The sequence below is a fragment of the Diospyros lotus genome, chromosome 14, assembly GCF_014633365.1.
Source record: "Diospyros lotus cultivar Yz01 chromosome 14, ASM1463336v1, whole genome shotgun sequence".
Taxonomy (NCBI): domain Eukaryota; kingdom Viridiplantae; phylum Streptophyta; class Magnoliopsida; order Ericales; family Ebenaceae; genus Diospyros; species Diospyros lotus.
Window position 1 is genome coordinate 15571760 of NC_068351.1, and position 16026 is coordinate 15587785.

The following is a 16026-nucleotide window of genomic DNA, read 5'->3' on the forward strand; positions in this document are numbered from 1 at the left end:
TTGACGCACATTCTCCATTTCTCCGAGGACTTTTTCACCATGACCACGTTGGCGAGCTATGTTGTGTATGGGACCTTCCTGATGAATCCAACCTTCAGGAGTTTGGTCGTTTCCTCGGCGGCCGCACATCGTCTTTCTTCTCCTAGTCTATTTTTTCTCTAAGCGACCGGTCTGGCCTCTAGATCCATTGCCAGTTTGTGGTAGATGACAAGCGGATCTATCTCGAGCATGTCAGCGGGGGTCCAGGCGAAGAGGTCGGCGTTCTGTCAAAGTAGGCCGATGAGCTGCTCCTTCAGTTCATTTGGCAACGTAAAACTTATACGGACGACTTGTTCAGGGCGAGGACCTAGGCTCACAGGGTGGAGCTCCTCTATAGGTTGGGGTCGTCTATCTAAAAACTCGATCTGAGGGTCTAGCTCGACCATGTGCAAATGGTGCCGCGGATGCTGGCTGTCGATGTCTGTTCCCTGGCTGCTGCCCAAGGCATCGGTCTTTCTTTCGTCCTTGGCAGGCTCGGGATTTCGGGTTCCGAGGCTTTTGTGGTAACATTGTTGGGCTTCCTTTTGGTCAGAGCGGATGACCCCAACCTCGGTGTTAGATACCGGGAACTTTATGGATAAGTGGAATGTGGATACTACTGCGCCCAAAGCGTTAAGAGATGGTCGGCCCAAAAGCGCGTTGTACAGCGCCCGACAATCCACCACTAGGAACTGGATAGTGATGGTCCTAACTAACGGGGTCATCATAAATGAGGTTGGCAGATCTATGTAACCCATAACCTCCACTTGTTCTCCTGAGAAGGTGATCAAGCTTTCATTGAAGGGTCTCAACTTTCGTTCCAGAATGTCCATTCGTCTCAAGGTAGATAGATATAACAGGTCGGCTGAACTGCCCTGGTCCACCAAAACCTTTTTTACGAAAAAGTTCATAGCGACAACCGAAATTACCATGGGGTCATCAGGGTGAGGATTTATTCCTCCGAGATCTTCATCCGTGAAGCAGATCGCAGGGTGTCGCGCCATTCTTCCTGGTGTCATTTATGGTCATGATTGCGTGAGGGTATTGACTTTCTGCCAAGCTCGGCACTCCATCAGTAAAACCTCCAGCAATGGTGTCAATGCCCTTAGTTATCCGACTGGCTGGGGGTGGGCTAATGCAGGAAGGGGTGGGGGTGCTTAGGTGGCTGTGGTCGTCGTCTGACCTCTAGGTATAGGTATCTCCAGCTCTTGCTATGGTGTGGCTGCTGAAAGAGTGGTTTGAAAGGATTTTTGTGAGCTTATGGGGTAGGTAAGTTTTACCAGGCCCCACGGTGGGCACTAAATGTTCCTTCCTAACCAAAAGAGGAACGATCGGAGGCGGGGTGCGGGCTCTTGCGACGGATTTGTCCGGGAGGCTGCTAGCACCTACAAGCACTCCAACGGTTGAGTGAGTAAGAGAGTAAGATGGAACGGTGTATCAGTAGGTCAGAGGTGAGAACATACCTTGGCTCTGAAAAGAGCTGGTTGATATATGAGGAGGAAATGTCCTCCTGCATGCATGAGACGTGTGCTTGCAGGTGATGTGACTGGCTATCCAACGCCAGTGGAGATTTTCAAGTGGTAGCATGGTGGCAACGAGACCCTCATTAATGTGGATGAGATCCGCCATTAATGAGGATGAGATCTAAGACGGCTGCGCAGATATCTAGTGGGTTTCCAATGATGTCATGGCAGGCTAGCGTTGGGCCAAAGATGGATCCAGAACAGAGATCAGGTTAGACCAAGATTGAGTCTAAGGAGAAAGCCGAAATTGGGCCTGGACAATCCAATTATTTTTACTTAAAAATAACAGTTGCATCTTGTCCTTCTAATTAATGATGATCTAACAAAATACCTCATGAGTAGACATATCAAACAGGTGGAACTGTCAAGGTCGACCAGGCCCACTATACCCTTGGGTTGTGCTAAGCCTCGGAGTTTGTGGCCTGGGGCCTAATGTACTGGCTTGGTGGCATGAATAGACTCGGTCCAGACCTCCCACGCCCCAAACTTCCGTTTCCAAAATTCAACACTAGCTGCATATTTTTGCCAATGCAGCCAGCCTTAGTTGAACAAAATGAAACGAAAAAATAAAAAAATACAAAAAAGAAAGGCTTATGGGCCAATGGGTGGTCATGTTGGGCCAGTCTCAACCGAGATTAGCTTAGCCTAACTAGCTCGGCACCAATAGTATTTGTGATCCGGTTAAATGGGCTTTGTTGACATAACTGACCATTAGAAATTATTGACATCTCTATTCTTTAATAAAGGGCAAAAAATTATAACAAAGGGTTGGCTTTTTACAGCAAGCCATGAAAGGCCTCAGCCTACTGCTTCAAGACCTCAAACCACACAAAAGACAAGAAATTAGAGATGCAAAGTTAAAACAAATAAAAAATGATGCCATTTTCTTTCTTTTTACGGACAACTTGCAGTAAGAAAGATCAAAATGGGTAGACAAGTGCTATCATGCCATTTCTGTCATTCGACTGATGGTTGTTTAAATTGTGTACACAGTTGTGCCAGATCTAGTTTCACACCACAAACTTTTGAGGCAAAACAATTAAATGAACTGTGGTTACCAAATAAGTAAATAAAGTGACAATAGACACAAGCTTTCTTTTGGGTACAACAAATATGCCTCTTTGACAGCTCAAAAGAAAGTGAGATTTCATGTAAGCAAGTAGCGATTCTTAATTTCCTAATTCGGTAGGACATAAAGCCACAAAATTTAACTCATGGCAGAAATCAGTGATTTGATAGTAAATGGTACCCTGGAGAATTTTTATATAAAAAATATTGTCAAAATATAAAATATGTTCAATCCATATTTCTAATTTCCTTTTTTTTTTTCCTGTTGAGTAAAGATATTAGCAAAAGGGAATTTGTCTAATCGAGATAAGCGAAACTGAATAGAGACCCTAAACACGCGAGGATGGACTATCAAACCATGTAAACACAAGTTTCAAACCTCTTGGACTTTGCTTTGTATTGGGCAGTTGCTATTGTTTACGTTAGGTCATGTATCCACTTTTTGGATTCTCAGTTTGAGCTCGAGCAAGTCACGGTGCACATCTGTTGTGCATGGTTGAATGCCTTTGTTCGTTTGTTCTCTTGATTACTACCTACGTGACTACGACGTAGCAAAAGAATTGCAATTGTTATTAGCATATCATTATGATAAAGGTTACCTGCAAAAAACCAAAATAATATCATTTTTTTCCAAAATGTTAGAAAATTTGATAGGAAAGAAATATATATATATATGTAAGCCTCAATGCCCCACACGACCTTTCTTTCCATGGAAAACGATGGAGATGGGTAAAAGGTGCTGCTATTATTCACTAACGATCCGTTGAAGAAATTGCACAAGATATGTAGGGTTTATCTTCTCTTACCTTTCACCTTCAAAATCCCATCAATTTGATATGCTACGGCAACTTTACAGCTTTTGGATGCATGTCATGTTGATTCACGTGTTGCCAAAATAAGCGCATGGAGATTCCATCCATGTCATCTCTTTATAATTAATCATGTAGCCGATGCCGCAGATGCAAGTCAAATTCATTTATCTATAGTTGTCTAATCATCCCTCAATTTCAACTTATCTCACCATTTTATTTGTTGGATGAGATTTTGGATGACGCATGAGATTTTGGATGACGCTTGTTTCGTAGTCTGATATCACTTCATATGGTGAAGTTGTTTCTGATATCACTTCATATAGTGATGTTGATGTTAGCCCTATAATTGAAATCGTATAAAAAAATTATTGAGTTTGTTCTTAAATATTTTGATGATGATTATTGTATACAAAACTTTAAGGTAAAGCAAGTTAAGGAGGCTTTGAGAATATACTCAAGAAATCCTGTTATGTTATGTTATCATAGGATTATTAATATATTTTGTATTTGTAGAAATTATTTTATCCTTTTTTAGAATATTGCTTAAGGATATGTTAAGTCTATCTTGATAGAATATGTTGAGCTTACCTTAAAAATATATAAGATCAAGGACCTGGGAAGGTTTATCTTTTAATATGATTTATCTATTAATGATCTCCTATATCATGATGAGCTTGTTTTGATAGATTTGGTATCCATGAAGGAAGTTATTTTACCCTCTAGCTAGGAGATTGTTAAAATCTCTTAAGCTGTATTCTCTTTATTATTTTCAATCCGTTTTGAGTTTTAGTTTTTCAAAACACTGAAAATGCATTTACTTTATTATTTTCAAAAATACGTTTTTGAAAACAAGAAAAAAAATTTGTAAAGAAAATCTAAAACAACTTTTGTTTTGAGTGTTTTCAACCAAAATACACTCAAAACACACAAAACGCGAAAAACAACCCCTCCCAAACCTCGCACACCCAGCTTCTCTCTTCTCTTTCTCTCTTTTTTTTCTCTCATTTCTCTTCTCTTCTTTCCCTTGGCCATCGACTGCGCTCATGCTCGCACCTGCGCCCGCCATCGCTATCACTGCCGTCAATCGCATCTGCCACCGCCATCAAGTTTTTGGGCCTTGGGTTTTTGGGTTAGTTTCTCTATCTCTTCTCTTTTGGGTATGTTAGTCAATGGGCTCTTGGGTGCCGCGTGGTTGTTTTTGATCGATGGAAACCACCGGCCATGGTGGTTGGTGGCGATGGGCAGTGCATTTTGAGTTTTGTGGCTGAAAATTTTAGATCTACGAGAATTCAACCGTTAAATTTGACTTATTTTTGTGTATGTTAACCCCCTTAATTTGGAGTTTTTAATGGTAGACTCTGATTGTGTGAATCTCCGGCCGGTGGTGGTCCCTGGTGACGGAGAAGATGCAAGGCGCTAGAGAATAGGAGAAGAAAAGAAAAAAAAAAGAAAAAGAAGAAAAGAAGAGAAAAAATATTTTTAAATTTTAAAAATAAAATTATATATTTATTTAAAATTTAAAAAATATAGTATATCTATATCTATATTATAATTAAAAATATAAGATAATATATAGTATATTATTAAGTGTATTACACATATTATGTATAATAATATTTAATATAAATTATTGCTAATAGCAATTCATTAATTAAATTTATTATTTTATTTTAATAGTAGGATTTTATTAAAAATGATTAATTTTATTATTTAGCAATTAAATTTATTAAATAAAATATTATAATTCTTTTTTTCAAAATAGAAAAGCAAACGCATTTTCTAATTTTTTGTTTTAAGAAACCGTTTTTCAGAATGACAAAAAAAAAATGCATTTTCAAAAATTTCAAAACAGACACTTAAAACATAAAATTGAAAATGAATTCAAAATTAAAAATTGAAACACGAAAAATAAAGCAGCCTTATTTCTTAAGGAGATATTAAGATTGTGTTAATAACCTTAATATGACTTATTTATGATTAAGCTTATTTTGTTCCTTATCCATCAATATGCTAAAGTTGCTCTAGGAATTCAAGAGATATCTTAAGTACCCATAATACATGAGTGTCATGTGGACCTCATGATGTTTAGAGTAAGCTTAAAGTTGAAAAATATCTTAGGTACTCATAATGTGTGCAAGCATTTCTCAAATCTAAGAGCAATGTTGTAAGCACCCCCGTCCGAATATCCCAACCACCCGAACTACCCAAACGGGAGCACCTATGGAAGGAGAAAGAATGAGATAGAAGACAGAAACTACCCTGACATACATACATAATAATGAAAAGAGTAGAACCTAAGCTATACACATGCATGCACTACGGGTACCCTGCTAGCACAGCAATCACATGATAACTAAATAATTATAAACTCTTGTGCCGAAATACATGAAACACGAGAAATGACCTGGCACAGTCAAAGATAATAGAGGGACTCCCTCTCAAACATTAAACTTGACAAGGACTGACAGGACTGCCTGTACACTAAACTGACTCTATCGCTAAAAGCTATCTCCCTTGCTCTTGACCTGCGCTACCACTACTTAAAATGATGGAAAGCAAAGTGAGTCGAGAGACTCAGCAAGCGTAAGGAAAGAAAGACAGAAGACTGAACATATCCAATAAACTCTCCCCAGAACACCAACCCCCAAGCACACACAAGCCATAAGACACCCAACATAGTACAAAAGCGTAAATAAAAACACGTATCGGTCCTTGGGGCCCACACAAGACACACGGCACCCAAGTCCCATATCAACCTGCCGTTGTCCTGAAAGGCAACATATATCTCCAACAAACCTGTACGCGCCATCCTAGGTCGGTGCTCCCGTCACTCGTGTGCTCGTGTCGGTCTTCCCGACACCCGAGCTGTAGAATAGTAGAGCCATAGGCTCCCTCGAAACGGTCCTCTCGTCCGAGACTGCTGAACATATAGTAACCATGCAAATGCACATAAAAATGCAATGGCGTAGTGAGCATCAACATGATACACTGGTGCTTATACATTCAGGCATCAGGCCCTGCTCCGCCCACATAGTAAACCACACGCAATTCATATGCCTGTGCTGGATGCAACCTAACCAAGCTAGAATGTCCGTGTCCAAGCATACTCAATAAATGAATATCCTAACATGCATCTTGTACCCATGTGGATACCAAACCATGAATGGTAATATATCACATCGAATCATACAATAAACCACATAAATCGCATATTGGCAGAGCTAGTCAGCAGTGTTCGGCACCGGTCAATAGTTAGTGACTAGGAGTGTCCACCCGACGATCTACTTTAGGGCCGTACAATAGTCTACCCCAATGTCACCAAACAACCGACCCATGCCCCACTGCTCGATAACTCTAACCGAATCATAAATAAACTCAAAAAAATCATAAATAAAACCTCTCATCTAGGAACCTAGTCTCCAAGCTAGGTTCCACATCATTCCGAAAGGAATGGGGGCGATACAAACTCCTGTAGGCTCATAACAAATAAAATTCTAGAAGTCCCAGATTTAATTTAAATTATACCATATGGATAATAACACAATAAGTAATGCTAGGCACCGAATTGGAGAAAGAGAAGGGAAAAAATACAAGAAATCACGGAATCTCTCACGGGAATTAAAGAACATGAGGAGAGGGTGAGGGGCTTGCCTTTACACAGTCGTTTCTTTTTTTTCTTGCACTCCCGCTATGAAGTAAAACGTTTAATAATGATTAATAAAACTGTGGCTTACATTAATTAAATCTAATCGTGTAACACGAATAATTTAGCCATATAAAATTCTTGAACATATAGCACTACTAATAATTTTTACCCACATAGGCACATCACAAATAAAATCCCAAAGAGTCTCATATTTAATTTAAATTAAATCATGCCAATAACATCCTCAATTTATATAATTAATACGCGACACCAAAACGAGTTAAAGGAAGGCGAGGGGTTCACAAAATGGAAATAGATCATAAGGGTAGAAAGGAGCTTGCATTGTTTAAGCTGATTATAATGTTTTTACGCTTGAATGCCACCAAATTAATACACGCTGTAATTTAACATAAACTTCCAAAATTAATAAAATCGGGCCCAAAATAAAATTCCAACCGTAGAGAATGATTAATACATATTACTCTACTTACTTTACTATTTAAACCGTGATTAAACCACGTTTAATCTTCAATTTTTTCTCAAATTTTCCTTTCCTGCGCGCTGCTTCATCTTCTTCAATTTCCTTGATGTTTCTGCTTTGAAAATGGCCGAAATCGGCCTTAAAAACGAAGGAGAATTGAGGCTTCTCGTGCAAGAAATAGGTAGCTGAGAACGCGCCACGTGGCGCACCTAGTTGCTGTTGCATCGCCCCCCACCTACCCAAAACGGTGTCGTTTTGGGCACCTTATGGATGATAAAAATCAGCCAATTGCTTCAGCGCCCCCCCCCCCGGATTGAACCTACGACCCCAGGTCCCTCCTCGCACACGCATGCCGCCTGAGCTGCTGCCTCTTTATATATCCATACGTGCACTATTATATTTAACATGTAATTAGCCCATTCCCTGGAAATTGCCAAAGTGTCCGAACACTTCCAGAAATCTCATATACACCCCAAACTCTCATTTCCCTTTATTACACTTATACCCCAAATTTTCAAAAAATCTATTGAATTAATTTATTTTCCTATTTTCATAAATACTCCCAAATAAGATTATTAATTGCCTTAATTTCTTTTTAATACAACTAATTTTATATTTTCTTTAAACCCATCAATACAATAATTAATAATAATTAACCATTCCCAAATAATTTAATTAATTACCTTTAATTCCCTATTTCCACAAAACAACATAAATTATTATTTTTTTCTTAAATCTCTAAATACCCAATAATGACCTCAAACACCGATTTTAATAATTATTATTTATCTCCAAGTTTTGGGGTGTTATAGTTCTCCCCTCCTTAATAGAATTTCGTCCTCGAAATTCGCGTTCAGTCCCTGTCCTCAAGATACATTCACAACTCCCATGATATTACCCAACATCTCTTCTAGGATATTCCATATCATCATTTTTCAGTATTCCACCAGTCCAAGTCTACTACGTATCCTTTTTGACTTAATTGACTAGTACATCTCCCCAATCCATCACCTCAATTGGACCACGTTATGACCACTAATACCTTAACCAACTTAAGGAACATCATCAATCATATTACATAAAACAACAAGGTTCGCCTATTACAATATCATAATCCAACCGTTCCCCAAAGCTATCTCGCAATCTCATCGCACTTTCGTTTAGGACTATCTCGACCACATATCAACCTAAAGACAACTCAAAATTCAGAAGTATTCAATCCCAATGATAAACAGATTCGTAGCACTAAGCTTAATGCAAAGGCAGCTAACTTCAAATACAACCGGTAACGCGACCGGAACATGGAAACGATACTACATAATCAAGAATTCAACGGCAATATCCTTTAGTCTGACTTTTTCCCAACTGATTCTTAACCAGGTACACAACATTTCCTCGGCAGTACTTTCTCCCACAATTTGCCGAGTATACTCAAGATCCCATCAATAAATATGGGTAGTCATTTAATCAAGACTATCAAAGAATATATGTTCTCCACTCAATACATCTCGAGATCTAAAATGTCGTCAGATCTCCCCTTTAAATGAATCGACATACCCAATTGTGGGTTCCTACTATGACTTATTCGATGATCACCAACCCTCAGTCTTGTCATGCTGCTGATCTTAAATCCAAATAGCTAAATGTCCATACCTCATCTAGATCGCTAAATACTAACCCCGACCTTCTCAAAGACTCTATAAGTTAGCTGAAACACGATCTTTAGAATCGATATTATCAGCTCTATAGTCTGCTCGACTAAAAGCACCTCAGTGTATCAGTAACTGTTATAATCCCCAAGGCATCTCATAAGTCTTGCTTTTGGGGAGAAATAACTTAAAGATGTTAGTTAAACATTCTTCTGGTTGGCATAACCGGCCATCCCATATTTTCGTTGATGTACCACTTAACCAGCACCCAGAGGAGTCTCATCCTCTTACTCGGTCAATAACCGACCCTAGGGCATGTGGTTCGCGATTAGTACCGAGCGTACTCATAGCAACCACTATCCTTAAAACAGAACCCAACAGTTACTTAAACATACAACTAACTTCGGTCTTGGTTATACACCCGGGTATCTACCACAACAACAATCCTAGAGGGGTTTTCTTATTTCTAATTCACTTTATCACGGATCCCAAAACGTCTACTATCACCTTTGCCTTACCCTATTTATTACAGAATCTCACAGTCTTAGTCCTTCGTTAGGCCAACCGCGGCGTTGCCTATACTCTGCTCCACCTGTGAGAACTAAACACCTATACCCTACCTAGGTAGTGATGCCAAATCTCCAAACAACATAATTGTTGTAAACTCCAAGTCCACAATCTCGTAATAGTCCTTCAGTGAATTCCCATCACAGATCTCTCTTGGGATAAGCTTGACCCCAAGCTTATCATAAATACATTTGGTTCAGTGCTCCATTTGTTAAGCTCCATCTAAAACTTGAGAATTCGTGTTAGTGTTCCAATTTATCCATCTAGATTCGATTAAACTTAAGGTTAATGCCCTAAACCTCCAAGGAATGCAAACCCCATAGAACCTCAATTTGCCTTCACACCCCATCACATTATGTATCTCTCGTCCGAATATGTACAGACAGTTTAACTGTCAACATCACATAAGCTACCGCATTACTCAACCTTCAGTTTTTCGTCTCAGTACGCCATGTACACATCTCGGTACCTACGTATCTGTCATTTACCATCGGACTCCTATAGCACATTCCCACCATGTCGAATCTCTCCATGCCACTCCTGGCAAAATCCAATCATGGACCTCCAACTCACATTCTACCATGACCTCATCTCCCATGAAATTGACGCAAGCATTTTGTAGGATGTCGGTAATGCCTGGAGAGACTAAGGAAACTCTAGACCTCTATCTCTGTCGTCAGTCTTGACCAATCCATAAATACTACAAAGGCGTCAGTCAGCCCGAATGGCATGGCCATGAACTTATAGCGATCAAACAAGTACGACAAGCAATCGTTAGAAAACACCTCGGAGTTACCTCGACAAATAATTTTCTCGGGAGAAATGACATCTTTGCTTGAAGGCTGCCCGGTTCAATTGTAGGGTCAATCTCTTACTAAGGCAACCTCCCTGGTAAATCTCTAAGAAAGTCAAGAGTATCCCACACTCATTCATAATCAGGGAAGGAAATCAGCCATACATGACCTTATCATGAACAACGTGTGCCCTAAATGCAACTTTAAAAGTTCCCTTAATCACTTCCTTTAATCGATGTACGTGGTATCTCTAATCTGCATCACTAATAGACAATGGTTAGGGACACAACAACTCCACCGCAAGTCAGGTGTCCGGTCTACTCAGTCTTAGTGAAAACAATCTGCAACCCAAATGTCCATCACAGGTCAACCCTGTGACTTCCTAGGTTCATACTATTCATCACATCAAGTCACTAGGATACTCTTTTCTAATAGCAATAACTACTTGATTCCTAAGGATCCCAAGGCTCATAACTTTATTAAATACATCTCATTCCATAATACCTACAAACATTATACCTGATGTTTCTCACACAATTCCTATCCTTACAAAATTCATAATTCACACCACACATTTGCATTACAACCCCCTTACTAATCATACTAACTAGAACTCCCCTCATCACCCCTGGCAACTGAGGTAGCTTCATCTACCAGGTAAGCTAAGTCCTCATTACTAGCTACGCTGGAGCTGGGTCCAACAGGTCCCTCTGGTGGCTGTGACGGTTCCCTCACAGTGGCTTGGACTGACTAGGTGCCAGGTAGTGCTCCAATCCTAAGCATGTCCTGTACTGACCCTTGGTAGGACTCCCAAATGGCAGTGTTGTCTCACAACCTTGGTAAAGGTATCATAATGGGAATGAAGGCTCACATCATTCATCATTACTCCAGTCAACCGCCTCCACACGTCATTCATGGGCTCACAGGCGAACATGACTTATCTCTTTGACAATCCCCAAAAGGTCTCGTGGATCGTCTCTTGTAACAACTCATCAAGCCGATACATATAACTCACTAAGTACTCCCCTTCATCTCGCTTGCCTCCCCATCTAGAAATGAACTCATGTTCCCACCGACACCATAAATGATCTAATGCTAGGAGGTCATCCAGATTGGGTAGGGGTACACCGGGACATGGTCCACCGGGTTCCATTGGGAATATTCAAATCTGCATACAGCACCAAATATCAAGCAAATATATTATGGCAAAACCAACCTCTTACCCAAACACCTAGGGCAGACCCCAGTCCTAAATAAATCCCATTCATACCACCTCACGGTCCAATCCTAACGTGCACTTATTACCCTTGCACGAATATAAATTGGGACACGGTCTCTCACATGGATCAGCAGAACTCAACTTGACCCAACCTGACCCTTTTCGATTCTCACAGACCTTCCTAATTCTACTCGACAACCTTGGTGTACAAGAACTCGTCCCCCAAAATTGACTCAAACTACGCTCTGATACCAACAATGTAAGCACCCCCACCCGGATATCCCAACCACCCAGACTACCCAAACGGGAGCGCCTACGGAAGGAGAAAGAATGAGACAGAAGACAGAAACTACCCTGACATACATACACAAGAATGAAAACAACAGAAGCTAAGCTATACACATGCATGCACTACGGGTACTCTGCTAGCACAGCGGTCATATGATAAATAAATAAATACAGACTCTTGTACCGAAATACATGAAACACGAGAAATGACCTGGCACAATCAAAGATAATAGAGGGACTCCCTCTCAAACATCAGACTTGACGAGGACTGACAGGACTGCCTGTACACCATACTGACTCTGCCGCTAAAAGCTATCTCTCTTGCCCTTGACCCGCGCTACCACTACCTAGAATGATGGAAAGCAAAGTAAGTCGAGAGACTTAGTAAGCATAAGGAAAGAAAGACAGAAAGTTGAACATATCCAATAAACTCTCCCCAGAACACTAACCCCCAAGCACAAACAAGCCATTAGACGCCCAACACAGTACAAAAGCATAAATAAAAGCACGTATAGGTCCTTGGGGCCCACACAAGACACACGGCACCCAAGTCCCATACCAACTTGCCACTGTCTTGAAAGGTAACATATATCTCCAACAAACCTGTGCGCGCCATCCCGGGTCGGTGCTCCCATCACCTGTGTGCTCGCGTCGATCCTCTTAACACTCGAGCTGTAGAATAACCTAGCTATAGGCTCCCTCGGAGCGGTCCTCCCGTCCGAGACTGCTGAATATATAGTAACCATGCAAATGCACATAAAAATGCAATAGCGTAGTGAGCATCAACATGATACACTGGAACCCATATATCCAGGCATCAAGCCCTGCTCCGCGCACATAGTAAACCACACGCGATGCATATGCCCGTGTTAGATGCAACATAACCAAGCTAGAATGTCCATGTCCAAGCATACTCAATAAATGAATATCCCAACATGCATCCCATACCCATGTGCATACCAAACCATGAATGGTTGACTGCTACGCTACCCTGCACATTTATTTATCAAAACTACAACCAAATTCATCAGACATCAATCCTTTTATTAAAGCAGGTGTAGGGCGATTATACTCACCAGTGTACGAGTGTGCGTGTAGTACAATTTTAAATTTATATTTCGGTAAGTCCGAGTCGGTTCATAGGGAGATTATTTATGGTTGAAAGTAAAAATCATAAAATATTTGAGTTTAGGAGGTGATTAAGATGATTTAAAGGTAAGAATTAAAACTAAACTAATACTGAATTTAAGTAGCTTGGGTCAAGACAATTTCAGTGCCAAAACCAATTAATTCCCGATTTAATAAAAAAGATCAGTAATATTCATCTGAATTAAGTTTTGCAGCTCTGTCAGTAATTTTAAGTTCAAGATAATGATAATTCTTGTTTAAGCAATCTCCATACATGGCATGAAAATTCTAAGTTAAGTAATTACCATAAATTGAATTATATTCCAGACAGAAGTTATAGATATAGATTAATCATTTGGGTTTGGGTATGAAAACATTTTCAGGTCTAGCAATCTCCATACGTGGCATGAAAATTCTAAGTTAGGCTTATACTTCAATCCAAACTTAAAGATACACTATACCCACGCTGCTCAAATTAAATCAGATTAATATTACATACTTGAAGCGTAACTTTCTTTGGGAATCATTGGAGTTAGACACTGTCTTTGCCTTAATCCAAGATTGGTTTTAGCTACTTATCTTCATTTTTAAATAAATTGGCAGGAATTTAAATGACGAAAATTAAAAGACAGTATTTAAAAGACTATTTTTTAACCGACCATATAGGCGGTATATAATGAAAAGACAAGAATTGAAAGACTATTTTTTAACCGACCATATAGGCGGTATATAATGAAAAGACAATAACTGAAAGACAATTTTTTAACCGACCATATAGGCGGTATATAATGAAAAGACAATATTTAAAGACAATATTCAACCGACCATATAGGCGGTATATAATAAAAAGACAATCTGAATAACATAATACAACTATATGGAAACAAAAGTTGAAGATTTAAGAGAGAAATTCTAAGAACGAAACTATATTGAAACTAAAGTGAAAATTTGAGAGAGAAATCCTAAGAACGAAACTATACTTTCATTATAGAAAAATTGAATTCTTACAAATGAACCCCAAGTGCTCTATTTATAGGCTTTAGGATGCAATGGAGACCATTTAATTATATAATTTAATAATACAAAATATCTAAAGAAAAACAAAATAACTAATTTAAAAATACAAAGATAAATAAAATATCTAATAATGATGTAAGCGATGATGTCATTCCAACCCATGATGTAAGCGATGATGTCATTCCAACCCATGATGTAAGCGATGATGTCATCCCAATCCATGATGTAAGCGATGATGTCATTCCAACCCATGATGTAAGCGATGATGTCATCAATTTGTGAGACTTGGGCTTTTCATATTTTTGGGCTTGGGCCTTGCTTGTGTTGGGCTTGGGCTTGAACCTTCCTTGTGTTGGGCTTGGGCTTGAGCCTTCCTTGTGTTGGGCTTGGGCTTGGGCCTTACTTGTGTTGGGCTTAGGCCTGGGCTTTCCATATTTTTATATTATATTTATTTTTTTATATTTTATATATTTTATATATATTTTTATATTAATATTTTAAACATGCACAAAATCACAAAATGCATAATAATATTCAATTTAAACTATTTTAAAATCAAAATAAGGGTGAAATTATAACAAATTTTTTACAAAATTGATCACTAATCACACCCCCCAACTTAAACATTGCTAGTCCCATAGCAATTAAACTTTACACTGGCCAGATTTATTCACAATAATCACATGAATATAAAAATTTCAAATTCAAAACGGAAATACATAGAACAGAACAAGCCATCTGTCATACAGTCGAATATTCTAAATTAGATTTCGGTCAAAGGTTATACAATCTTAGGAATGGCAATTAGGATGATCATTATTCTACCTTATTCCCTCGAAGTTTCGACTTCAAACCTTACTATGGATTTTCCCTCAAATAAAAAAAATGATTCCTCGGGTGTACACACAAGGGAGCCACCGTTTTAAGAGTAAATGTAAAACAAGTTCAAACTCGGTGTCGTCCCAAATACAAAGAACGTATTTTCATGAAAGAATAGGGAATTTAACATAGCTTCATGACTAGAATAATGCCATAGATGTAACACCCCGTCTCGCCAGGCGTGTCACTATAAGGGTATTCTCGAGATTTCTTTTTTTTTTTTCTTTTTAGTTCAACACATGCAGTGTATCAAGAACTATCTTCACATGCAGATACAAACCCCGAGAACCCCAGCCTTGCCCGTTTAACTATCAAGATCAATAATCTTAAACTAAACGAGACATAATACAATGCAGCGGATATATTAACATCAAATATTGTCGTTCTTACATGGTATTCCCTTAACAACATACGTAATACAGATCAGATGACAACTTTGCTACTATACAACTGTTCATTTACAACCTGAAATACATTCTGAAGCCTCCAAATGTTACAACGACTATCAAACTAAGCACCATTGGCCCCTAACCGGCCACATCCTAGCCCTCGCAGCAGTCCCTGGCTGGAACATTAAACGTTCCAGGGGCATAGCCCAGGTTAGATGATAAAACATCTAAGTGACGGTATGAAACAGTTTATGCAATGCATGAGAGACACACGAGCATGGCATACTCAGACAAGTGACAACATGCAAGACACGTCTAACTTGAGAAGTTTCCCTGACATATTTAATCCCTCGAATGCCCCACTGTGACACCCGTTCACCTGGTCTAACGTTAATCCCTCGAGTGCACCGTCGTGACACTCGTTCACCTGGTTTAACATTATTCCCTCGAGTGCCCCAGTGTGACACCCGTTCACTTGGATTATCATTGTCCCACCCTCAAGTAGACCTCATCCCGACCCACACGGACACAGCACCGACACGAAATAT

The 16026-nt window shown here is 39.4% G+C and overlaps 1 protein-coding gene across 1 annotated transcript; it reads right to left on the reverse strand.

The window, feature by feature from the left end:
• Positions 1–266: 266 nt before the first annotated feature.
• Positions 267–1022, reverse strand: LOC127790917 (uncharacterized). The gene has a single exon (XM_052320647.1). The coding sequence runs from the start codon at positions 1020–1022 to the stop codon at positions 267–269; it is 756 nt and encodes a 251-aa protein (XP_052176607.1).
• Between the last annotated feature and the right edge of the window lie 15004 nt (positions 1023–16026).